General features: G+C 43.4%; 1 protein-coding gene across 1 annotated transcript in view; it reads left to right on the top strand.

Annotated features, from left to right (window-relative positions):
* Positions 1-1,666: 1,666 nt before the first annotated feature.
* Slc1a3 (solute carrier family 1 member 3) overlaps positions 1,667-27,412 on the top strand; it is a 78,778-nt gene continuing 53,032 nt past the window's right edge. The window contains exons 1-3 of the mRNA XM_036206850.1: positions 1,667-2,061; positions 3,576-3,851; positions 23,195-23,332. Of these exons, the coding sequence (XP_036062743.1) occupies positions 3,671-3,851; positions 23,195-23,332 (319 nt within the window). The 5' untranslated portion in view covers positions 1,667-2,061; positions 3,576-3,670. The remainder of the gene's footprint in view (positions 2,062-3,575; positions 3,852-23,194; positions 23,333-27,412) is intronic.

Here is a 27,412-nt window from a genome sequence, read left to right as displayed (position 1 = left end):
GCTTTTGATTTGAAACTCCACTTAAAAGTGTCCTATTTCTCTTTAAAGTTCCCTTCAAATGCAAATCATGTACAGCAAAACAAAACAACAACAACAGTAACAAAAAGTGAACATAGGAGTTCCAAATGCATGACTCAGGAGAAGATGACAGTCTATGTTCTACATTATGCGTCCAAGCTCCCAACAGAAAAACAAGCAACTTTGCTTTACCGCAGAAAGCGGTAAAGCAGTGATATAATCTCTCAGATTATATCAGCCATTCTTAAGAATTGCTTAATGCTCCCTGTGCATCAGGCACAAGGCAGGCTCTTGCCTTCAGTTGAGAAGCCCAGACTCAACATGATCTTAAAATGAAGGTCGCAGGGCCAGGCAAGGTGTAATTTAAGTGTTAAGCAACAGGGTGCGGATATTATGAGATCTGAGGGATCACCACCGGCTGAGACTGACAAAAGACAGTATTTTCATTAAATTATTAAAGGCGTGTCAAATTAGGAAGTTGTTATAATTGCTGCTAATTTGTCTTCTGGGGCACGCATAGACTTCGCCATTGCTTTCCAACTGGTAGCCAGTCCAAAGCACATACATGACCGATTAAGGCTGGCAGGGAACATTTTTTTTTTTTCTAGCTCCGTGGATTTGCTAATGAGGAACAAAATACATACTTTGGTATTGGATGACAGGCACAAAACTGAGCAGCCTTTGCTTGAGGAATTTAGCAATTAGGATACTGGCTGTGATCTTTAGGTTTCCTTTCACCTAAACAGGGTTTTAAGCTTGGGGGGGGAGGGGCAAGCCACTCTCAACAATTCACCTTTAATTCATAGGTTGTTTATTTGTGCAGTCCATTTTCCTTTGCAGAAAAATGGCCCAGCCAGGTGTAGTGGCTCATGCCTTCAGTTCCAGCACCTGGGAGGCAGAAGCTCTGAGTTCAAGGCTAGCCTGGTCTACTGAGCAAATTCCAGGACAGCCAAGGCTACACAGAGAAACCTTGTCTCAAACCCCCCCCCCAAAAAAAAAACAATCAAAAAGAAAAAAAGTAGTGAGTGAGAGAGAGAAAGAGAGACACAGAAGACGGGAGGGGAGGAGAGGAGAGGAGAGGAGAAAAGGAAAGTACTAGTTATAATCTCAAAACCAGAACTTTCTAACTCCTACAAATGGGGATCAGCATCCTTTAAGACGGAGGAAGCAACTTACCTTTGGAAATAGTGAGTGCATTTGCACTCTTGGTCTTAAAACGCCGTTTTACCTTATAGCCAGGCTGCGATGCTGGTACTTTTGTGATTCTTACCTTTCTGTCTGCAGAGCAGGCAGCCAGAATTCAGTTAGATTTGTTATATTGGAGTTTTAAACTGCTAAAACAAGGGCATGTCTCACCTTGTGTTTTGAGTAATTTTATACAAGTTAAGAAAGCGGCAGTGAGCCTTCTCCTCACTATACTTAATTGTATTCAGGATCCTCCCAAGAAATGTCAATTATGTCCCCAATGCTGGGGGTGGGGTAGGGTGGAGGGAGACACTACAGTTGTATGAGCAGGCAAAAGAACACCCTCTGACGTCTCCTGAAGGGGAGGAAACCTGAAATAAAGTGAGGTAATTAAATATGGCCTTGGAGAAGTCTTGCAAACGTTCTGATCGGGACTCCCAGCGTCTAAGTGTGTGTGCGCTTTAGTTTTCGATTTTCTCCAGGTTTTGATTTTGCATTTCTAATACAAGTGAACTGACAAAGCGTGAAAGAGGTCTAAGGAGCAAAACAAAGCGAGCGAGCATGCTTCTGGTGTGCCAAGATTAATCAATATTCCGGAGAGCTCGGGCTTCCCCTCCTCCCCCTGCTGTTTCCATTTCCCCACTCCCCCTTTCCCCAGCCCAGGCTCCGCCTCTTTTCTTAAGTTGCCTGATAGTAAGAGGCGGTTTCTGAGCACATGCATGTTGTCAGGGCCAGCCTGCCGCGCCGCTCACTCGCTCGCTCGCTCGCTCAGCTGTTGCTCCTGCTCCGAGCTACCTGCTGGGGAACTCACCTTGACATTGCCTGGGGTGTCTTCCACCCTTCACAGACTCAGGAAAGGTAAGCGCAGCCTCCGGTACCCCGCGGGGCTCAGTTTCGCGTCCCATTTTTCTGTTCGCCCAGCGGCGGAGCAAAGCTAGCCATGTTGGTAGGTAAGATCCTGTTAGGACTGAGGGCCGCCAGCGTGTGCTAACTAGCCAAGCCCAGTCCGCTCTTGCTTTGAAATCCAGTGGTTCAAGGTGGACTGTGGGGGGGTCGGGGGGGGGGGGTCGGGTAAATGGAGGTCGGAGCTCTAGAAGTGAAATCAAGATTGAGCTGGTGTATTTTAAGGGGAACTGACGGTTTAAGGACATCAGAACTGTTAGTTTAAAAAAAAAAAAATCTGGACTCTCCCTTTCTTCCACACTCTCTAAGTTTTTAATCTTGCAGGTCTTACTATCAATGACCTCAACCTGCAATTTTATTTAAAAGTCAAACTGTTAAATCTTTTTTTTTTTTTTTCACCCTTGGATTTGCTGAAAGCCAGCGAGTGTCTGGATTGCAGCTGCCTCCCCCACAGACGCACACGCTGGCTCTGGCTTTGCCAGATACACACGTCCACAGGCAAAACTGATCACCGCCAAAGACTAGGGATTAAGAATCTTGCACAGCAGCAAGAGGAAGCCCATGATTTCCAGCAAGGAAAAATGGTTTAGACGTTTGTATTCGAATAACCTAAGAGCACTTTAAAGAAACCAGAAACCACACGCTGTAATGTTTGGAATGAAAACTGGATTCTCTCCTCATCTGTTTGAGAAATCCTAAATTTCAAAATATGGAGACGGCAGTGATGGTCTCCCCAGAAGACTCGCGTGATTTGCGCGTTTGCCATAAACACAAATGTTGCTTTATGCTCTTACTTCCAACACTATGGAAATGGATTATGATTTCTGATAATTTATAGATGTGCCTAGGGCAATGTGCTTATTTCACGGAAAAAGTTACCCTGTAAAAGCCTCAAATGCAGTTCTGCTGTCCCCTGGGCACATATGTTCTTTTTATGATCATATTTACAAGTTAATCTGTTCCTATTTCTTTCTTAGTGAAACTGATAAATAAAACCAAAGATTCACTACATATATCAATAGCCACATGTCAATATCTCAATTATTTTTATTGATATAGTTATATTTTCAACCACATACAAGACAGGTGGTTGTCAAGTGGAGTTTTCTGTGTGTTTAGCTCAGTTGGGCACTTACTAAGTGCATGGGTTGTGCAAGGCACTTGGCTAGGTGCTGAGGAACAGAATGGAAATGTGGGTGCTTGATCATGTCCAACTCTGAAGAACCCCTCACTCATTGAGGGGAAAGAACAAACTGGAAATCAGAGCACAATTTTTTGCCCATCTATTATAATCATATGTCCATTTTGTACACATAGTCCAATAAAATAAACACAATCTAGCCTGATATTGGAGCTCTCCAATCTTTGATTTCTAGTTCAGTTTAACCCAGTGCCCACCTTGGCATGAGCCAACATTGATTTCTCAGCCCAGGAAGCTGAAATTTTCATCTCTTTCTCTCCCTTTCTAGTGATATTCTCTAACACCAAAGAGGAGATTTCACTTTCTGGGGGACAATTTCAAGACCCTGAAGTAAAGGACACCGTATTCCTAGAAAGATAAAACATGACAAAAAGCAACGGAGAAGAGCCCAGGATGGGGGGCAGGATGGAGAGATTCCAGCAAGGAGTACGAAAGCGCACACTTTTGGCCAAGAAGAAAGTCCAGAACATCACCAAGGAGGATGTTAAAAGTTACCTGTTTCGGAATGCTTTTGTGCTGCTCACTGTCACTGCTGTCGTTGTGGGTGAGTCATCTGAGCAAAACCAAAATGACAAAAGCCTGTATCCTGTTTCTGTGGGACACTTGAATGCCTGCCAGGGGAGTGTTATCAGATAGACTGATTGTAGGTATTCAAATTGATAGTTCAGGATCTCCTCTGCATTTGAAGAAGTTCCCTGCCCTCCTCCCACACAAGAAAAAAGTTTGTTGGGAGTCATATATATGCTAATCAGAAAGGATTGTCGGTAAGCATTATGCGAATCCATTGATTGTGTGGATAAGATAAGAGAAATAAACGCTTTCCCAAGTCAAGTGAGGATAAAAGAGTGTTAATTGAATCATTTGGCTTGAGTAGTTAAATACTAACAAAAACAAATAAGCAGGCTAGACCTGGCCAAAATAGAATCCTTATACAATGCCACTTTTACTTAGAACTGATTTATATAATTAGTGAACCCAAGATGAATCGTGAGCCTCTAGTAGTAATTATATCCTAGCTAGTGCAGACTTGAAGCTGAGTATCATCCCGTGCTTAAAATGGAAGTCAAGTCAGCCTGTGTTTGCATGCTCTCATTCAGTGACTTGGGAAGGTAAATTGGGAAAATGTTAACACAGATCTCTTTCATTCATTGCCTGCCATAGCTAGCTACGTCACTTTTTAAATATTTCAGTCCCTTACTAATTTAGCATGGTTGACGGCAATCTGTATTAATAAAACTTTGGTTTGTTTGTCGTAAAGCTATTTGAAGTTTTAGTTTATTACTTATAGACAACACAGATCATGCCTTAAAATACAGATGAAAAAAAATCTAGGTTTCTGGAATTTTTGTCCAAGCTGGTGTAGACATCCTTAAGCTGGAAACATATAAACCAGCATACTAAGTCCTAAAATAAGTTCCTATCAATTTGCCACCAAAAGGCATTCATGTCAAATTTTAATTGCTGCTTTGTAATTAGCCAAGAAATCCATAAATTTTAAAGGATGAATGACTTCATAGAAATTAAGAGACTTGGGGTTGAGGATTTAGCTCAGTGGTAGAGCGCTTGCCTAGCAAACGCAAGACCCTGGGTTCGGTCCTCAGCTCTAGAAAAAAAAAATTAAGAAACTTGTTTAACATAGACGTAACTTTGTCAAGGAAATTGACTTTATGAATGGCAGGCAAAGAGAAACACAGCCAGAGAGAAAAGCTTGTCATAAACCTTAGATTTATCGAATTCTAGCACCTCTGGCCCTTTTCAGTGGTTGCTGATTAGTGAGTTTCTGACTCATTATAGAAATACTCCAGGTGGCATGTCCTGATGGAGCCAGAGAAGTAATGGCTTTTCCTAGTAGGTTCCCAGCTATGAGTCCATTCCAGGGAGAAGAGTCAACCCTGTGTCCTGGTCCTGGGAGTCAATGCAAACTGCAATACTCTTGCCTTATTTTATGCCTGGAATCACAGTTGTTGTCAAGCCAAGAAACAGCACAATAGTGTCTTTACATGAGACTAGTTCTGCTAGTGAGGGTCTCGTGTGCTCTCACTTATGATGACGAGGACAATACTACAGACATCCTCATATTGTGGATGAAACTGGTCCCAAAGAGATCAAGCAGCTTACCCAAAGTCACTATGCTAGAGAAGAGAAGCCAAGTCAGTCTAGTGCCAGACACTGTCCTCATAAGTGAAGAGCTATCTTGCCCTTGCTCTGCTGGCTACTGACTTGTATGAGAAATGCTAAGAAGGGAAATGTCACATGGTGTGGGGGCCAGTGAGGCTACATGCTAGATGCAGCCACAGAGCATTAGCACTCTACCATTTGATTGATTCAGTTAAATTCAAGGAAAAGAATGATCAGGCTTCTACAGTTAAGTCTCATCTCTCACACCCAATTAGTGAATAACCACTTGCTTGGCAAGACTATAATATGGATGGAGCTCAGTACGGTTGGAAAAGAGACTGAAGGAGCTATTCAAAATGGTGTTCTAGACAACAAGACTTCAATCTGTATGACAAAAAGATTTCCATTAAAGGATAAAGGAATGGAAAGGAGTAGAACATGAGCATGGAAGGCGGAATAATAGAGAAGGAAGTTGCTAAATACAGAGAAATAACATCGATCCTAACAAGAAGAAAATGCCAGGAATTAAGGGTCTGTTTTCTCCAGCGTGCTCACTTCCTAGCCCAGTGGGGCCTTTCCTCAGATTTGTGAGAACCGCAGTCCGGACTTGGCGGGGCTGGGGTAGATAAGTTGGCTGGATGCCCTCATGGTTGGCTTTGCTAGTGGAAACGGAGGAGTTAGAAGCAGCAAGAAGGCCCTGACAAAGAAACACAAAAAGCTCATTGACAGTCCGAGGGACCACCAAGCTTCCACCAAAGGTCCTGAATAGCAAATACACAGCTTATAAGCAAACAGATCTAGGAGAAAAGGAAGAAGCCTTTTGGTTATCTTTTGGTGTGTCTTCCTTGGAGGGCCCAGCCGAAACAAGGGCTCCCTTGTCATTGGAGTCCAAGTCTATACTAGCCCTAAACAAAATAATGGGGAAGGAATATGTCTGGACATCAGTTCTTACAGGGGAAGGAGCCAAGACAGTTGCTAGCAAGTGAGAAAGAAGTCATTTCCCCCAAACCTGACTGAGAACCATAAGTTTTAGTTTCCAAATTCTTAGGCATTGTCAGCTCTCAGGAAAAGGTGCTCAAAAGTTTATCCAATTCATTTTGTTTTGTCTTTTTTTTAAAAATAAGGTGAATATGCATTTGATGTGAAAATGAAAACTAGACAAAAATATTGTGGACTAGGGATAGAGACGTGGGAATCCATGACTCCAGAATAAAGCAGAGAAGTGTAGTTAATTCATCATCCTATCTGCAAGTATGAACACGCGCAGTTGGGTGTCATCTGTAAGTAGCGGCAAGACGTGAGCGGGCAAAACCTCACATAACCTGGGGGAATTGGCAGCATGGTAGGAGATGACACCAAGCTCCGGGTCCCTTTGGAAGAGTTTGTAAGGAAAGCCTTACACAGCTTAGACAGCGTGTATTTTCCTGGGCTACTGCACACATTTGTTTGAGAGAAACAACACACTAAGAAGAGGGGTCGCTGTGTCCCTTCCTCTAGAAAGCACTTTGTCATTCCCAACCGTGTGGTTGATTATGGTAGAGTGACCTTACCTCTTGCTAAAAGAAAGGGAAAGTTCTTTGTCTTATGAAAGGCACAGAATGTGACCATGTCAAGGGAATGTGTTTTCACAACAAAATAACCGGGAGTAAAGGGTCATGAGTGTGGTGATATATCGTGTACCCTAATAAACTTGCCTGCTCCTCAACACATGATTCGAACAACACATGAGATTAAGGGCAACGGATGGGAAGCTGACCGTAGCAATGCCTGGATCAACACAGCTCTTTTGTCTGAGAGAGCTTGCACAAATAGCATCTTCACTTACTGTTGGTCTTGCTGCAGCTACACACACACACACACACACACACACACACACACACACACACACACACACACACACACAGTAAGTTAGCATCAGCATAGCCTTTACCTGAGTTTGAAGGAAATTGACTTCTTGGAAAAGAAAATATGTTGACTACATTTTTATAAATCATTTTCTCCCATTCTCTAACTTCTTTTGACAATAAACTTAAGTAGACAAAAATTCAGTGAAATTCAATAACATCTCTAGAAAGTGGCCATTGTGGGTGCCTCTTGGGATGGGAGATGGGTGTCTGGGACTTAGGTGGAAGGGATATTACTTTCCCCTGATTAAGTTTGGGTATAGTTTGAATTTTGTATCTCACTTATACATATACTGTCAACTTTTACCTTCTCTCTACTAAAGTAATAAGTTAAATTACTTATTTAAGAATTCAATGTTATTCACCAATTTAACCATTACTGGAGGTTGTGTATTGGTCCTGTGCTTTGCAGTGGGTTTCCAGATCTTGGGTAGTTTACTAGAAAAGATGGATAAAAGTCAGATGAAAGGGGAATATAGCAGAGTCAAAGGTTGTAATAGAGAAGTTTGTAACCTCTAAAACAAGATAGCATGCACAGTTTGTTATAGCAGATGCACTCTTTGCCTGCTGGTACCCCAGAGGTTCCGTTTTCTTTTAACACCTCCTTTGAGAACCCTTCAATGTACCAAATTAATAATAACTGAGTTTGAGCTTCTGATAAAAAAAAATGTACCTGGATTCCTACAGTAGTTGTATTATTCTACATCTATGTAATCCTAAACAAAGTACTTAATTATCTCTCCGAGGCTTGGTGTCCTCAGCTTTCATCACAGGCAGATTCAGCTAACAATGTCAGCCACCTCTCAGGCTGGTCGCCACACCCTCCTCTGGATTAACTTTGCTTCACTGTCACATTGACCCAGGGAGGGAAGCACCTTTATTACTCTTGTCCTGTAGACGAGGAAACAAAAGCACAGACACTCAGTGTCCATGCCTATTGAGGATTCTAGGCAGACACAGTCACACACACCTGCGGTCACAGCATTCAGGATGCTGGAGCCAAAGAATCACTTGGGTTCAAGAGTCAGAGAGCCCATCACACACATGTGCGCGTGCACACACATGTTCATTCTCTCTCTGTCCCCACCCCCCACTCTGGCTCTAGCTTCCTACTGGTCATTAGAAAGGTCATTCATGAGACTTGATGACTAGATGAAAGAGGATGGTGGCCTTATTCTTAGATGACCAAGTGGTTGAATACAAGGGTTAGAAAACAGGAGAAAGATCCAGGAATCAGAGTGTGTTCCACTAATAAGCTGTTTGGGCTCCCATTGAGTCTGAGGAAGAATGCACCTCCTGGATCCTACAGTGGAAGGGATTCACTTTGGAGGGTATTCCTATCACCTTGTGAAGGATGGGGATGGCTTTGGATTATGAGTAATTAGTGCATCAGGCCATCATCCTGTGTAAGCTTGGTCCTTCGTTTGTGCCTGAAAATGGTCATCTTTCAGAAATGCTGCCATGGATTCTGAGCCTCGGACACTGGCCCTGCTCAACTTGGCTGGGTTAGCCAAACAGAGTAAGCTATATGGATATAACACTGTTTACTATCAGCTAGAGGCCCAAGGAGACTGCTAGTGAGACCACACTTGTCACCTGCTTGAGTCATGGAGTGGGCACAGACTGATACCCATGCTGATGTCACTCTGCTTCCTGAAGCCCCTGGCAATCGGCATCTCCAGCCAGGCTGCACAACAGGAACCCAAAGACTAGTAGACAGGTTTTAGGTTCCTGATTTCTTCAACACTTCTAGAAGATGCAAACAGAACTTCAGAAAGCTGGGAGGGATGATAACCCTGGCCAGCCCTCCCCTAACATTACCAGAGGCTCTTGGGGCTGAGGACTGGGGGTGGGGGAGCTTGGGAGGAAGGATTGAGTCTACACACACACACACACACACACACACACACACACACACACACTCAGAAGCAGAACTGCAGAAAGATTATCAGGGTTGACAGTTGCAAATGTCTGCACACATGCCAACTACACATAGAACCTGTCTCTGTCTCCCGCAGTCCCACAAAGTGTTCCAGGAAGACACCAGCTTTGCCCTGATGGTCCTGGGAAGAATAATGGAGATCAGAGCTCTGGCTTCTGGACTCAGACAACCTAGCTCTATAGCCCAGTTTCTGGATCTAAGCCTCCATTTCTTTACATATGAAAGCTCTCTTCCTGGTTCTGTATCCAAGTTCGGCCTCATGCAAGCCATGAGACCTTAAACGGTTCTGCTATGTGCTTGACCAAAGTGTATCCATGGGAAATGCAAAGCTGTGTTCTGCTTGCTTGTTGCCATGGCAGAGATCCGTAGTATGCACTGATTTGGTGGGTCTCCTGGACTAGAAAAGCCAGACCCCGGGCTTTAGGTGAATGAAGTGTGGGGATGAGAGAAGACACTTAACCTGTTTATTTAGGCTTAAAAGATGTGGTTCGGATTTCCTTGGTTGGAGAAGAGAGCCAAGAGAGTAGAAAGAGAATTGATCGTTGTAAAGGGCTTTGAGAGGCAGAAATGAAAGCCAGAGAGGGATCCAGTCACAATCTGACCCTTTCTGCCATGGCCTCTTGAGCACAACCGGGGAGAATCCCCAGGCAGCCATTATCAGAGCACAGCCTACCCAGTGGAGGGAGCTCCTGACAGGAGGCGACTGTCTCGGGAAAGCTGGTCATTGCTGGGAATGGTGCGTTTAATAAATGTGCCATAGTCAAGAGTTTGGGTTTTGTTCACACCACTTGAGGCCTACAGGAGAACTTGCTCTCACACACACCCCACTCTTTCTTTTCTCTAGTATTTCTGTGTCTACCGCTCATCAGAGTTGGGGCTGGCAGGAGGAACAAAGCTGCTTCCCCAGAGAGTTGGGTCAGGTTATTTTGCAGCAGAGGCTGAAGACTTGATGTTCTTAGATTATCTCCGGGTTTAACTTTGCTATGTTTTCCTTGTTGTTAATTCAGATATAGAGAAAACTGAGCATGTAGTTTCTAATTTTCCTTTTGAGTGGGTGATCAAATTGTTCAGAAAAATTACCTGCAATAGTAATGCCTTCCATTTGCAGCAGGTTACAGTTACAAAATGTGTATTCTCTGTAGTAGTGTAAGCCACAGCCAGCCCATCCACAGTCTGGTTCCTTTTGGCAGATCTCTAGCATACAGCTGAGAAACGCTGAGAACCTTAAGGTCCTGGGTACAGCCCCTGCTCTCCACACACTTACTTGATGATTGAATACCAATCTCTTGGCCTCGTTTCTCAGCACTTAAGCGTGAACTAATGTCCACTTCCAACACTTACGTTATGATATTTGAAGCATGCTTTAGCTTTCTCTAAATTATTAGGATGTATGGAACAGTGTTTATTTCCATACCAACACTGACCACAGCAGAACCCTTTTCCTGGGCCAGATGATTTCCTACTCCATGGAGCCAGTTTCTCCAATAAAACAAGCCTTACCTCCTTGTGACTCCTAGAAGGCCATCATATATCTGGCCATGTGTCTGATGGTAAATGTTTTCTATCCAGGGTTTAAGGACATGGGGGAAGCATACTGCAAAAGCCACCTGTTCTCATCCATCAAGGTTCAGCAATGGAGCATAGGGAGTCTTTGCTTTTGGACTCATATAAACAAGATTGTAAAGAGTCCACGTTGGATAGGGGAGGCAACCAGAGTTTAAGCACCATCTTTTCCAAGTTGTACATTCCAGGTGTGAGTGTACACTGTATTTACAGAGCACTGGGATGTTATCATTCATCAGGTATTCGGTCTGGCAGGTGCGATGCTGTATTATTGCCAGGAGATGAGGAAACACAGTAAGCATTCAGAGCAGCAAGTTTAGCCATTAGACTCATTAAGTATAAGAAATAAGAGTTTTATGTCAAGGTTTAGGGCTCTCAAAATTGCCCGGAACTTGTTTTCTAGGCCAAGAGTAGTCACATGGCTATGACCAATCAAAAGGTATGCTCTTCAAGCTTAGCTGCTCAGGTCAAGGAAGAATACAGAGTCACTCAATAGATTCATACAGCAAAAATGCCTTCTGTTCATATATGTAAACTAAAAAATGTAAGTTTTAGTTCTTACAGTTCTAAAAAAGTTAAATGTCCTAAAGAACTATTCACATACTAAAGAATGAAAGGGAGATACTCAAGAAGTTTTGAAATAAAAAAAGGGAAGGATAAAAGTGCCAAATAGGAAGGTTTAGATGAGAAAGATACACCCAGAGATAGGCTGAGGCAGGGAGGGGAAGGCACTCCCTCTTTTCCTCCTGTACCATATCAAAGATCCAAGAGGAAATTAGAAGCAGCAGATTGAGAAGCACAATCAAGTTTCGAATTTCAAGGCTGAGTTCTTGTCTCCAGAGAAGCCAAGGCTCCATTCTTGCTCTCCCCAAGAGACTTCTTAGGTTCTTCTTCTTAGGCCTCCAGGCCACCAACTGAGGACAGGGCTTTGTTAGTGAGAGAACCTTGTAAGAAGAGGCGCAATTATCCCTAATGAGGGTAGAGACCGGCAGTTCTGACCCTTCTCACTCTGAAAGGGTGGCACATGTTGTTCACGTTGCATCCCTTAAGCCCATCTTTACAGCAAAAAGGACAGACTCCAGGGATCCCGTGCTTGACAAGCTTGCTGGGGTTTCCAGCTTATTGGTGAATGCAAAAGGAGAAGCATCAAGATTTAGGAGTCTCTTCAGAGATGGCCTGTGACCCACATTGCCTTTGTTCTTGTTGGTGAATTCGAAAGTAAAGGCGTCAAGACGGAACTTTGAGAGGCCTGTGATCAAAATTGCCCCTTTGGCTGCTGCTGATTCATCTTTGCTCTCTTAGACTTTCATTTTTAAGTTTAAGGAAAAGGAGACAGTACTGCCAGCAAACTAAAACTTCTTTATTCAGTAAAGCTCCTACCTCGCTGTCAGTTCCACCACTATGGTGCTTTTCACAAGTCCCCGGGTGGTAGCGGAGCATCCCACCTTGGCTGGGTGAGGTACCTCTAGTTGAAGGGCTCAGGGATGAATCAGCCCATGAGCCAACAACAGCAGCTAAATCCAGGGTTGTTCTAGATTCCGTTCCTGACCTCTAGAAAAAGAGAGATGTTGGTCCAAGTGGTCCACTTACCAAGCTCCAGCTAGAGCCTTTCTCTCTACTGTTCAAACTAAGGAAAGTCCTCATTGAACCCATTTAAAGCAGAACTCAGGAGAAACCAACTCAGAATGAAAAAGCAACTTCTTAGAAATAAAGAGGTCATGGAGAAACAAATTCAGTAAGTGTTTTCAAAGTTGAGAGTCTTCATGGTTTAGCCCTTTCTTGTATGCCTTTAGAGAAATTTAGTGAACATAAAAATAAGAATATACTTATACTTTTTAAAAATAATTCTGGAGTGGTTTTTTTTTCCTCTTAAACACAAATAATAGCATGGTCTAAAAATTTTGCTTTCTGACTTTCTATTTTCCTCTACATCTTGTATGTTATTCCTGCTGACACATAGAAGTTCCTCATTCTCTCTGAGCTACTAAGGTTTAGGTGGGTACCATAATTTTTTAAGCATCCCTAGATGATGGACATTTGGATTGTTTTAACCTTTATATATCACTGTAAAAACAATGTGGTGGATAATATTGTATTGGGTAAATATTGTGTTATTATTTCATGCTGGTAAAATAGATGTGTGGATTATATCCTTAGAAATGACCTTGCTGAGTCTGAAGAAGCTTTGATAAGTCTGTAAAATTTCTGTCCCATAAAGGTTATATCAATTTGCTCCTCTGAACTGTATGTTTTTATTTTGTTTTTAAGTTCCTTGCTGATATCACTGCAAGCTTTAAGAGGGAGTAAGCTTTAGGTGTGGGCCTGTTGGGAAAAAAAAAAAAAGGAAACCTGTATAAAGAAAACACAATTTGGGGACTAGAATTAAGCAAACTCAGGTATTATGTCTCCTTTCACAATTTGGATTTATTTCAGATGAAATACCCAAAGCTTTTATTTGTATGAGCCATTCAACTTTTAAAGCACTGTTTGTTTGTTTGTTTGTTTGTTTGTTTGTTTGTTTCGTTGGTTGGTTGGTTGGTTGGTTGGTTTTTCAAGACAGAGTTTCTCTGTGTAGCTTTGTGCCTTTCTCCTGGAACTCACCTGGTAGCCAGGCTGGCCTCGAACTCACAGAGATCCGCCTGGCTCTGCCTCCCTAGTGCTGGGATTAAAGGCGTGCGCCACCACCACCCGGCTTAAAGCACGTTCTTATCCCATACCATCTATAACCCTCACATCAAACCCAAAAGGATGGAGCAAGGTTTGGGTGTTTACTCTTTCTGCCTCAAACCTCTCCTTCAGTTTAACAGAAGTTCAGATGGTGGCGTGTTGAGCAGCAAGGTCTTGGGAAGAGTCAGCTGGGATAAGGAGTCTTAAAAATAATGAGAATCACTGCCTCCCAGGCCAGTCCTGGCTCTTAGATGGGGCATCCAGCCCATGGACAAACTCTCAGGATCCTTGTGCCAGGAGCCTGAGAATCTAGTATTGGAAGGTCTCAGTGGATGTCAGAGAAGAAGGAGTAAGCTGTAATATGTGTATCACACAGAGACACGTGTACTTGAATGAGTGGAGGCTCTGAAGGAACAGAAGTGGGTAGAAATGACTCACTGACTGTGCAAGCTTGGGACACGGGAGCAGAAGGCACAATGAGGAACTGGCAGCTTTTGCCTGAATCTCATTTTGAGTTTCTTCTCACTCATAATAATACCTTTTTCAAGGAAGGAAGTCAACAGACTCTGATGGTGTTGGCTGTGCTTTTGAAGAGTAAAATTTAGTTTTTGGTTTTTTAAAACAACAATGTGTTGGATATGTAAAAAGACCCTTCTGATAATTTGAAAATTAAATTTTCATTTCATAGTGAGTTGGGGTTTGGTGGGGGGGGGGGGTCAGGGGGAGGGCATGATGCTGGGACTTGAACCCAGAGTAAGCATGTGTTTCCCTTCCCAGAGAGCTACACCCCTAACCTCATGTAGGATTGTTAGTATGCTTTTAGGAAGAGAGCTCCTCCTGGCTTTTCTCAGAACTGAAAGGTTTTACGACTGCTCTCAGCCCCCCATGCAGACCTGTGTCTGCACCCTGGTCATCCCTCAGTCATCCTGAGCTGTTTCCTCTGAGCACTAGTGGTAGAGCACCTCAGCAACAGGAAATACCAAAAGACAAAAGAGTGACCCACGCCAGGTCCCTCACCTCTCTGAAAGAGGTGAGGGAGACCTGAGAGGTTGCCTCCAACACAGAGAAGCTTCTTAGCAGGAAATGCCTGGAAGTTTGAATCGAAACAAAAGACCAGGGACAAGGGCCCAGTAGAACTCTTGGCCAGGTAAATTCACTATGATGCCCTTGACCCGTTTGTAAAAACAAGCTAATGGAACTTTATGTCCACCAGATTCACCAGATTGGCCTGACCTTGGCCTATGACTTCTCCAAACTGAGAGACAAACTCTGAAATAGAAACATTTATTTAACCATTCAAATAGTTATTTGTTGCATTCTTACCATAGAAACTATAATAGGGGAATAGACAGATGGTTCAATGGTTAAGAGCACTGACTGCTCTTCAAGAGGACCTGGGTTCAGTTCCCGGCACCCACAAGGCAGTTCATAGCTATATGTACCTCCAGTTTCAGGATATCTGATGCTCTCTTCTGCCCTCCATGAGTACCAGACGTTCAAGTGGTACATAGACATACATGCAGGCAAAATACCTGTACACGTAAAATTAAAAATTAAAATTAAACATAGTAGTGAAATTGATGAAACTTTTTTTTTGCATGAATGCACTATGAAAGAGATTAGAATTAATTAGAAGAAATAAGCTGAGTTCAAGTGAAATATCTAAGATTTACGTTTGGACTTGTATTTAACTCTGGAACATTTAGCTGAGAATCTTAAAGCTCAAAAGGATCTTAGATACCACCCGTTCCAATCTACCTACCCCTGTCCCATTTTGCAGGTTAAAAAAAAAAAAAAGAACTCTGGTGAGAGTGTATGATTTGAAGACTTCCAGGGAAATAGTTTGGAAGCTCACTTTGCAACATTGTTTACTACAACACAAAGGGTTTATCCTTCCACACCCAGCTTCCTCATCAGAGCAAAGTGATAAACCCTGTGGTTTATCACTTCCCTGGAAGGTGGGGTTTGAGAGGTCAGCGTTGGATGTGAGGAAGACAAGGCTTTTATAGCTCAGGGGTGGGAGGTTTCCAAATGGGGAATTTGGTGAGCAAAATAAATAGGTGGAGCTACAGGAGCAGAGCATAGGAGAAACAAGTTAGTCCCTCCTGAAACAAAGACATGGCTGCAAGACGGGCAAAACAAGGTAGTTGTAGGTTGTCATAGAACCTTCTGAAACAAAGGTAGGGTGGCAAGATGGTTATAAACAACATTTTGAAGTAAAAACATGATTGCCATTCCTGGAAGAGGCAGTACAGAACCATTTGTAGTTAAGATTACAGGTGGGGCACAGCCCAGTGCTTGAGAAAGAGGTTTAGTGATAAAAAGAATGAACCTAGTTTATCTTTACTAGAAGGTGGCACGAGATGATGGCAGGCTGGTTTGTCGCATGTTTTTAGCATTAGCCATATGTTCTGTTTTGGTGACTTTCAAAGGGTTGCATAGAACCTCTTCTTTTTTGCTATTTGATGAATGGGACCATAGGGTGGTTCCAGGGGTGTCTTGGATGGGACTGTAATTTGATAGAGTAAAGCCAGGAACCACTAGATTTGCACAAGGGGTTCAGGATACATCTTTGTAAATGCAATTTCTAGTGAGATATCTAGAAGATTGTAGGTTTATAACCTAGGAAAGGGAGAGGGGCCTTAAGGAAATGCTAATTGTGCTAGAATTCTTGATTATTAGCTTGATTCTTGGAGACTTCAGCCAAACTCCAGGATAAAGGAATCTTCTCCCTTCCCACATCCCCATAATTTTCCCTGTTTCTAAACTTCTTCACAAAGAGCATATGGTGGGATTAATCCAATGTGATGGGAGACCGATGGAAGGGCAAAGGTGGAAACAGAATCAAGGGAGGATGGAGTAGGAGGAAGTTTCCTGATTCCACAGAGCCATCAATCAAAAGGGTCTGATGCCATGAGAGGGAGGTATCAATGACATCCTGCTTTAGATGTTAAAGGGGTCCCTTTGGACATCAAGTTACTAGGGAGGCTAAGTAGAAGCAGGAAAACCAGTTGGAAGGTTACTTACTATAGCAATGTAGGCAAAGAGAAGTGTTGATAGCTGAAGTCTTCATTTAGATAGATAGATAGATAGATAGATAGATAGATAGATGGATAGATAGATGGATGGATGGATGGATAGACGAATGGATGGATGGATGGATGGATGGATGGATATACACATGTATGTATGTATGTATGTGTATACACACACAGGTTAAGGGCACGCCCAGGGTCATGGAGGAAGGTAAAAGACAAGGCTGGGCCTAGCACTGCATCATTCACTAACCATCAGTAGAGCATCACTCCCTATAAAGCACTCTCAGTGAGTGCTCCTATACTAGAAGCACAGCAGCAAGGGGGCCCATAGATTTCTCAGGTTTGAGAGACCCTGACATTGATGAGGTGTAGCTGCCTGGGGCTTCAGACCACAGCAAAGCGGAGTTCCTTTGTGCCTTTGCACTCACTCCACCTGTCCTCTCTGGCTCCTGCCTTGGAGCATATCACATTGTGAGGAATAATGACACTAGAAGGCTTCAGTCTGCTGGTCCATTCAGTCCAAGACTTTGTGGGTAAAAAAGATCTCTAGCAAAATGTTGCTATCCCAAACACCGACATTCACCAAAAACTAACCAGAGTGATGTGATCCACATCTAACTTCAACCGTGTCTCACGTTCTCACTCTTCTATTTTGTCGTTTTCAAGTTTTGTGTGATTTAGACACCTGACATATCAGCAAGTTCTTAACGCTTTTAACTTGTTGTGCGTATTGAGCCTTAAAAAAACAAGCCCACTTTGTCTTGGTTTAGAAAATGAGATGATACCAGTCTTCTGAAGAAACGCTTGTGTGCCCTCTGCAGGGAAACACTAAATGCCTGTTGTTGTCCCTGCTGGAGCATTTCATAAGTGAAAGCCTGTCTTTAGGCAAAAATGCACCAGTGTCCTCAGGATCCAGCCACACAGACTTTTCACCACCTTAAACATCTCAGTTAAGACCCTTACTAGACTCTAGGCTTCTTTTTAAAATACTTAAGAATCCTGGAAGATCACAGACTGAATGCGAGCAGCATGACATCCATGTTTATATGTCACCGAGCTACAAATCTGGCTAAGTATGTTTTGGCTCTTACAGAATTATTCTGATTTTTGTGGTCATTTTTGCAGACTGATCAACAATGAGGATCTCTGTCTTTTTGCATTGATGTTCTAGTGACCATCAAAAGGCTTTGTGTTGGCTCTGGGACCATCAGGCAGGGTCTAAAGTGTCCACTGATGGAGATCAGCTTCTCAGGGACTCAGCTGCTGGTTTAAAGGGAAGCCAGATGATCAGAGCTCATCCAAAGACCTCACCCTCACTGGTAGGAAGGGAAGAACAATGAGGGTTCTCAGAAGTCTGGGGCACACTGGATTTCAGAGGATTTTATTGCCGTTGTTTGCTTTGTTGGTTTTTGGTTGGTTTGTTTTCATTGCCGGGGTAAAAGTAAACAGAAAACCATAACTGCTCACTAAAGGGCAGGGGGCAGTTTTCCCGTTGAGAGCATTTCCTCTTGCTTTGGTGCTGATAGCCAGCCCACCTACCACTGGCTTGGAGCAGAAAACTGGAAAAAAAAAATGTCTTTTGTTTACTCACTCAGCATATGAGGGTGAAATCTTCCTTGGGTAAAACCAACAGCCCCTTTCTCCCACTTAAGCGCCAGAATTAGTTGACCTAAATAATCTGTTTAACTTGTAAAGTGTTCCGCTCTAAAGGAGAACAAAAAGCTGGTCGGATGTGATGTGACAACTTTGGCTTCTTAAGTCAGCAGTGTGACTTTGACAGGTCAAGGACAGTGAGAGGGTGAAGCTGTGTAGTGGACAGCCTGGGTGCCGGGGCCCTTCAGCTGGTCACTGTGTGCCTTAGGCAGACAGCTTGACCGACTCTAACCCCAACCGAAGCTGCACTGTTTACCAGCTGTGTGGTGTTGGGACTTGACCTGCCTTCTCAGTGGCCCTGGTTCTTTGAGATGTGTATAATAATAGTTCTGGCCTCAACAGTATTTGTGACGCAAGATGCTTGCAAGGCCTTGCCACCCACCATTTGCCCAGAGATGATTTGCTTTTGTTAAGACTGAACTCTGAAAGATGTAAGAGCCAGAGGGTGTGGAGGACATCAGGAGAACTTGCAGCCTCTGAAACAACTGAGCAAGGCTCACATGAGCTCACAGAGACTGAAGCCGCATGCACAGGGCCTGCAAGGGGTCTGCAGCAGGTCCTCTGTGTATTTATTATTGCTTTCAGCTCAGTATTTCTATGGGGCTCCTGAGTGTGTGAATGAGTGTGTCTCTGGTTCCTGTGCCTGCTCTTTGGCTCTTTTCCTTCTTTTGGGTTGCCTTGTCCAACCTCAAAGTGATGGTTTTTGTTTTATCTTATATTTTATTGTTATGATTGGTTGTTACCTCTTAGAAGCCTTTTCCTTCCTTCCTCCTTCCTTCCTTCCTTCCTTCCTTCCCTTCCTTCCTTCCTTCCTTCCTTCCTCCTTCCTTCCTCCTTCCTTCCTTCCTTCCTTCCTTCCCTTCCTTCCTTCCTCCTTCCTTCCTTCCTCCTTCCTTCCTTCCTTCCCTTCCTTCCTTCCTTCCTCCTTCCTTCCTTCCTTCCTTCCTTCCCTTCCTTCCTTCCTTCCTTCCTTCCTCCTTCCCTTCCTTCCTTCCTTCCTCCTTCCCTTCCTTCCTCCTTCCCTTCCTTCCTTCCTTCCTTCCTTCCTCCTTCCCTTCCTTCCTCCTTCCCTTCCTTCCTTCCTTCCTTCCTTCCTTCCTTCCTTCCTTTCTTTTTTGTTTTTTGAGACAAGGTTTCTCTGTGTAGCCCTGGCTGTCCAGGAACTTGCAGACATCAAGTGCTTCTGCCTCCCAAGTGCTGGGATTAAAGGCATGCGCTGCCACCACACCACCACCACTACAACCTGCCCTACTCCAGCAACCTGTTCTTTTCTTTGAGAGACAGAAAGGGAGTGTATCTGGAGGGGAGGGAAATGGGGAGGGAGGAGCTGGGAGGAATAGAGAGAGGAGAAACTGTAACCAGGATATATTGTATGAGAAAAGAATCTATTTTCAATACAAGAGGGAAAATTGAAAAAAAAAGAAAAAGGGAGAGAGAGAGAATAGGACTGAACTCTGAAGCATTTATTCATTTAATGTGAATGAATTTGATGCCTCCACCTTTGATGCTTCCCAGTGGTTAGAAAGAGCTCAATGGAGTGGGAGAAAAAAGACAGGCTTTTTTACTTAATAAAATCATTTAGTTAATTAAACTATTCCTTAAGAGGAGGATTTGTTAAGTGGACATGGTGGCACATGCCTGTGATCTTAGCCCTTGGGAGGTTGAGACAGGAGGATGACAACTTCAGGGCCAGCCTGGGCTACATAATTCCGGACCAGCCGGAGCGACATAGCAACACTGGTCTAGAAAGAAAAAAAAAGAAAGAGAGAGAGAGAGAAGAAATAAAGGAAGGAAGGAAGGAAGGAAGGAAGGAAGGAAAGAAAGAAGGAAGGAAAGAAAGAAAGAAAGAAAGAAAGAAAGAAAGAAAGAAAGAAAGAGAGAAAGAAAGAGAGAAAAGCAAGTGAGAAGATCTGTAGATGTTCCACAATGTGCCAGGTGCCCCTGTGGCAGCTCTGGGCAATCCAACATTACTGAAGGCTGTGAGCAACATGACACATGCTGAGAACCCCAGGACTAAATTTGCCCAAAAACTACCCTCAGGCCCAGGCTACAGAGACACATTTGTATTAGAGACACTTTTTCAGCTTGAGCAAGTTATCTGACTTAGCGTCGGTTTATTAATTTTTAAAGTAGACGTGATAATATCTGCCCAGTAAAGTTATGATGAGGGCTAAACCCTGCCATTAACACATAATAAGGGCTCAATAAATATCCCCTTCCTCAGCATAAGCCTCTCTTTCCCAAGAGTCCAAATGACTCACTTGGCAAAGAAGGGATAGTAAACATACCAAAATACAATCCAGGACCAAACTGATTCACAGTGCATCTACAATCTGCCTCCATCCTACACGCCTTCACTCTTCCGAGCATTGGTCCTGAAGCGATACCTTACAAATAAATGCTGCTTCGTCTCTGCTGTTCCCAGCACAAAGAAGAGCTTTTAGATGCAGCTTGTAGGGCTACAGCTGTAGTTCACAGTGCATACCTAGCATGCGTGAGGCCCCAGTTCAATCCCCGGCACTAGAGGAGGAGGAGGAGGAGGAGGAGGAGGAGGAGGAGGAGGAGGAGAAGGAAGAGGAGGAGGAGGAGGAGGATTTTTAAAATGAGATATTTTAAAAGGGCCTCCTATCATAGAGATAATTGTACATCCCTATTTATTGCTCTCTCTCTCTCTCTCTCTCTCTCTCTCTCTCTGTCTGTGTGTGTGTGTGTGTGTGTGTGTGTGTGTGTGTGTGTGTGTGTGTGTGTTTACAGTGTGGCTCTATAAGTCATGGAACTAGAAAAGGAGAAGGGAGGAAGAGATCGATCTTCAGAGAGGGGAGGGAAGAGGAGAGGAAAATGGAATACATATATAAGAAAGCAGAAGGTGGTGACACCTCGGGAAGCAGGAACCTGGCCAGAGCAGGGATGGGGACGCAGAGCAGCAGGTAGAGAGGGAAATGATAATGTGTGTGAAAGTGCCAGACTGCATCCATTGCCCTGTATGCTAACCCACAGAGAAACTGAGGCACGTTCTAGAGGAGGAGCAGTGTGGGCTGCACTGTCCAGCAGGACCAGTTTGTTGACTGTAAGGAGACGCACAGAATGTCACCACCTCCTGAGACGTTGCCTCCCTGACTGTCCTTCGTGTGCACTGTTCAATATCGATTTGACAGTCAGAATGAAGGAACTTTGTTGGTTGCACGCTGCCCATATATGAAATTATGTACCGGAGCATTCCAGAAATAAACTCACTATGAACCACTAACAGTGTTTGCCAGGAGAGGCAGGAAGTGTCAGAGATGGGGGGCAGGGGGGGGGGCGGAACACGAGTTCTGAGTAGAAATGTCATGGGCCTAAATCCTAGCTCTGCCACCAGAGTGTATTTGACTTTGGACAAATTTTACATTCATCATGATCAGGTTTCTCCACCTATAAGTTGCTGAAACAGCATTTGCACGCTGGGGTTGTTGTGAGGATTAAATTGCTAGCAGGGTGAAAGTACTGACTATGATGTCTGGCATGTAGTAAGAGCTTGGGGAGTGTCAATGATTTCCTTTTTATTTAAGTTGTAGTAAGAGCTCAGGGGCCGTCAATGATTTCCTTTGTATTTAAGTTGTAGTAAGAGCTCAGGGGCCGTCAATGATTTCCTTTTTGTTAAACATGGAGCCAACGCTTTCGCTCCCAGCTCTCTGCATTTCCAGAATCTGTTTTTCTCTCTTGCCTATTACTCTTGCATTTCAGCAAACTGTTAAATATTTTCCTGAAGACCCGAGACCTCGGTCCACTGGATTTTCTAGTCGCATACATCAAGGTGCTTTTTATTACAAGGTCACAGTTGGAGAATGGGTAGTCGTGGTTTGCTGAGACCCAAGAACTGGCGTTGGAGCTGCTGTGGTGATTGAAGGGAACTTTGTGTTCCATTTCATAAGGCAGAGAAGCCAGTTCATAAGAAAGTGGGAAAGTTCAGTTTCTGTAAGAACTTCTTGCATTCCTAGGAAAACCTTGGGTTCACCCCTCCCTGTTCCTACCCTTGACCTCCGGCTTCTGGTTACCTCAATATTAGGTATTTTATTTCCCCGATAATTTATTTGGTCTTTTTAAAACGTGAAATTACAATGCAAGGCAGATATTTGAAAGTGTTTACGCTATTGGAATGACTAAATTTTCCTGGGCAAGGAAAACAAGTTGGAGAAAGAGGAGAAGGAGTAAATGTATTTGATAGCTGTATTAATTTCTGAATGTCAGCAGGTCTCACGCTTACGTAGAAATTTATTATTCTAGAAGAATATTTTAAAATTTCAAGACAGAAGGAAAGCTAAGGAGGGAACTACTGTCTTTTCGTTGTACCCATCAGTCACCGAGTTTTCAACAGGAAATCTTTGGGAAAGTTTTTTTGCTCATTTTGAAGTCTTCTCTTGCCAGCAAATAGCAAGTCTGTACAGTAGGGTTGCCAAGGCAATGTCAAGACCATGTAGCGAGTGAGAGAGAAAATGTGGTGTGTACAGACAGGGAGATGGTGAGACAGATTAACAATGGGAGTGCCAGGGTTTTTTGCAATTGGAAAGTTGAATTGCTTTTTATGAGTGGTTATACTCACAGCTGTACCATCTGTTCCTCTGCAGCTTTCTCTGGAGGCCTTTCCTTTCCATATCACCTTGCTGGGGACTGTGTGATTGGTCTCCTGATTATACTCTAGTCTTCATTCCGACACCGAGGCTTGTCCAAACGGGGTCTGTGTCAAAACGGGTTCCACTGCCTTTGAGTTAGACAAAAGACATTTTTCAGTCGCTCAGCTCAGAGTCACTTTTTCTGCAAATGCTTCTTAAAGGACTTCCACGGAATGACTGCTAAGACAGATCCACCCCTCACTCCCAACACTGTATAAATATTTGCTACTGGAAATAAATGACTCTTGTCAGACTTGAGTCATCACCAGCCAGATAGTCGCTCATTTTTAGAGACCGTTGCCTTAGTTTGAAAACTCAATTTTCCTTTCTTTGTATTTTTTTTTCCCCTTCAGGTACAATCCTTGGCTTTGCCCTCCGACCATATAAAATGAGCTACAGGGAAGTCAAATACTTCTCGTTTCCTGGGGAGCTTCTGATGCGGATGTTGCAGATGTTGGTCTTACCCCTCATCATCTCCAGCCTTGTCACAGGTACTTGTCACGGACAGTTTTTGCTGGTTTTTTTTTTTTTTGGTTGTTGTTTTTGTTTTTCAAGTGTGCTTATTGCAAAGGAATGCTTAGAAAAGTCAACGCTGTAGGTTTCTGCTGGATGCATGCTCTGTTCTAGAAAAAATAAAAACAAAACAAATCCCTTCGAAATGATGGAAAGGAGGGCTTTAGTAATGCATGAATGATTATGACTCTCGTATTTTTACCAATCACAAGAGGAAATGGATTTAAACAGCCACGTAATCTGGTCTGCCTCCCCATGAACGAGGTACCCTGCTAAACACCACACAACCCGCCTTCTCTGACCACAGTGATGTAGTTAACAACAGCGTACAACAGGTCTGTTTTCTCACCCTCTTATCCCACCCAGATAACATCTGGTTGGACAGCCTATTAGCTATTGATGCAAGAATGCTTGTTCTCAGAGCCACCAGGACATGAGCGGGAGCCTTCTTGGAAGCCTCATCAAGAGGTAATGCCCACCACACACTCACCAACTCCGCTGCCACCAACACTTATCTTTTCCTGGTGTACCCGCATGATATCATTTCCTTCTCCGGTTTCCCCACCCACCCCCATTACCTTTTATGCTGGTGGATGACTGGGGAGGGGGTGGGAGGTGTCCCCATGGGCTACCCTGTCCACGGACACTTTGATTTTTCAACCAGTGGGAGCTTCACAGGATAGGATCTCTTTAGTGACCGTGAGGACTGTAGCTTACCGCTACACGGGTGCAGGTTAAAGAGTCATTAGCTGCGTGCTTGATGAATATAGATAGGGTAAGGAGTTGCAGAAAGAAAAATGTTACTGTACATTCCTTCCCGCCCCGCCCACTCTTCTCTTTCCCCACAGCACATCTCTGACTTGGAGCAAGAGCTTCTGTAAACACTGCCCCAGCAAGATGGTGTCTGGGTTTGTAGCTAAAGCTCTAGACCGAAGTCAGGTACTGCTGACCCTGGCTTCTTTCTCTACCTGTGGTCACTGTCCTTCTTGGGCAGGCTAGTTTACCTCTGTGGGAGCTGCCTCTCCCCGGGCTTCCCAAGGGTTTTCCAAGACAGTTATACTTTCTGTGTAATAAGAACTTCGTAGAGCAACTCAAAGGTCATGGGGCAGCATTCTGACCACTACACGCCTTAGAGGGCTGGCCATTACATGCACAGAAACTATGTCAGGCTACTCCTCCGTGTCTCACAGACCTGTGCTGGCTACCACTTGTCTGGGGCCTTAAACAAGTAGTTGCATGTGTACAAGCTCAGAACGGAGGATAAATGGCCCACAAACCAGTCTTGTCACCTTTAGGGGGCCTGTTTATGAAACTGGGCTGGTCAGTTGCAGACTAGGGGTAATTACAGAAGCTACAATTCTTATCACAGAAGTTGTATTAAATGTTGGCCTGGGGCACATGTTCATTTACCAACCATTTTTCTCATAACGAAATCTTTGTAGAAATGACTTAGAGGTCAGAGCCCAACTCCAACTTTTTTGTTTTGTTTTGTTTTGTTTTGTTTTTCGAGACAGGGTTTCTCTGTGTAGCTTTGCCCCTTTCCTGGAACTCACTTGGTAGCCCAGGCTGGTCTCGAACTCACAGAGATCTGCCTGGCTCTGCCTCCCGAGTGCTGGGGTTAAAGGTGTGCGCCACCACCGCCCGGCCTATCTCCAACATTTTATTGAGTGAAGCAGTGACTCCCTCTGCTCGTCCCTAGCAGCTGACACTCTGATGTGTCTGATCCCTTTCTACTGTCTTTTCTAGAGTGGAACCCATGTTCCTGCTTTCTCACAATTGTGCTTTCTTTCCTTTTTGTTTTTTTTTTTTTTTTGAGACACAGAAACTCTTTTACAACACAGTTAGAAAAAAACATTGCTTCCCCTAGAAACAATCACCCTCTCCCCTGAATTGGAATTTCCTGGTGTTTTAAATACTTAATAATCAACTTTATTAAAGGAACAAGAGCTTTGGTTGAATAATTTTTCAGAAAAAAACAAAAACAAAAACAAAAACAAAAATAAAAAAACCTCTGATCTAATCCCTTTCAGTGCTTCAAAAGAAAAATTTGGTCAAACATTGGGGAAATTATATATATATATATATATATATATATCTGCTTAAAAAAAAAAAAAACAGAACAGAACAGCAAGTTGCAGGCAGCCAATATAAAATGAACTCATAACCTACGTGCAAGCTGAGAGTGCTATCACATGGGATCATTAAGAGTTTTATCTCTTATCCAGGACTAGGTCAAGAAAAGGGGCCTGCGGCAGAGTTCAGTCAAAGATGTTTTTACACAGTTCTTCTCCAAGGAGTAATCCCTGAGTTACACAGTAATCTAGATACTTGCAATCAGTTAACATAAATGATTGATTCAATGAGACGTTCCTTTGTGGTTTTAAATACAAAACATTCTAAAAGTGGGACCGTAGGGAGGAAATGTTTGCAAATTACACAGACCCCCTGGAGGATCCCCTGGGCTTTACTGGGAGAAGTTCCTGGGGAAGGATGTTGCCCTGGGAGGTAACAAAGTGAGGCTCCATTATTCAAGAATGAAAAAGCAATCTCAAAAGCTCGCAGTCATCAAATGGGTGACGTGTACATATGAAGATGCCCTTTCAGGCTGCTTTTTGTTTTCCTACTTTGATAGTCATGGATACAGAGAAATATTTTCTTCACCAGGAGAAAGAGCGGGGCTAAGAGAGATGATCAAATAGAGAGTGACTGCATTGCAGAATAATGTGGACACAAGTCGGGCAAGGAGGCTATTGAGACCTGAGAAATATAAGATGTTATAACAGTTAATCGGCTCCAGCCAGTTGCTGCTCTGTGTCCACAAGAACAAAATATGACCATGTTTTGAAGAGAATTTAATTCTACAAAATTTTAGGAGACCCTCTCAAGTTTTCAGTTTTGATACAGTTCACAAAACACTACCATGTGGCCAAGCAAAATACATCAACTGATTCAGTCAACCCTACTAATGTCAAAACCCTTGTTTGCGTATCAGTGCTACTGCCTGAGAAATGCCCCACTGTTTCCAAACCTCCATCAAGCTTTTGCTGGTGTTACTTGACTCACATGCGGGTAATCCTAAACTAAACAGATCTTACTCCGTGGGGAATAAGCTGCTAAACACCACGTTTTTTTTTGCTGTTAAAGGAACAGCAAATGGCAAGGTTCTCCTCTACATCTTCTGAATATGGTCACATTGTATCATTGGTGTTCTGTCTGTATCAAACATGAGCATCATGGTAAGAAATCAGGGCCCACTCTGCCATGTAAGAAACTTTCCTGTGAGAAAATGCTACACTGCCTTAGTGCTCTTACATTCAAAAGCCTTGGGGATGGGGGAGTGTCTGTGCAGATGGAAATGAAGTTGAACAAAAATCATTATTGCATTTAGTTTTGGAAGATTCTAGAGAATATACCATAACGGTTAGAGCCACCAAAGTCACGTTTTATTATGTTTCTTAAAATTGTATTTGTTTGTTTGTGTATTTATTGTGGTGCTGGTAAACAAAGCTGGACAAGTACTGTACCCCTCTACCTACCACCAAGCTATGTTCCTAACCTAAAGCGATCTACAACAGATTTTCGTATTTGAAACACTGGTGTTTGTAGCTGAGGCATTAACGCTTCATAAACCGCATTCTTGTCCTGAGTTGAAATCCAGTCTTCCCAAACATCCCTGGTCTGTATTAGCATTCCAGAAGCTCCAGGGAGAAGCTGGGAGGAAGCCCAATGGCTACATTTGTACTCAAGTACCTTTTTTTTTCCCTTGAACAAGAAGAATATGCCTGTGCCAACATATCACAAATTAAACAAGGATTTGGCACCAATCTCTATTGATTTGGTCAGGATAATCGGCCAAACTAGCTATTTCATGCCAGAAATATGAGTTGGTTTGGCTGGCTCGGCCTGATTTAATGCACAGGATAATAATTAAATGCCATGTCTGGTTATACTGAGTGAACATAACTAGCCTTACTTCTGAATCTTTTTCAAGAATTGGTGCTTTCTGGTGTTTTCATGCTAAGTGTGCCTTTCACCACACGGGAAGGCTTTACTGCCAA

Source organism: Onychomys torridus, chromosome 15 (genome assembly GCF_903995425.1).
Source record: "Onychomys torridus chromosome 15, mOncTor1.1, whole genome shotgun sequence".
NCBI classification, from domain to species: Eukaryota; Metazoa; Chordata; class Mammalia; order Rodentia; family Cricetidae; genus Onychomys; species Onychomys torridus.
The sequence above is the reverse complement of the archived record's forward strand: the minus strand, read 5'-3'. Positions and strand labels throughout refer to the sequence as shown.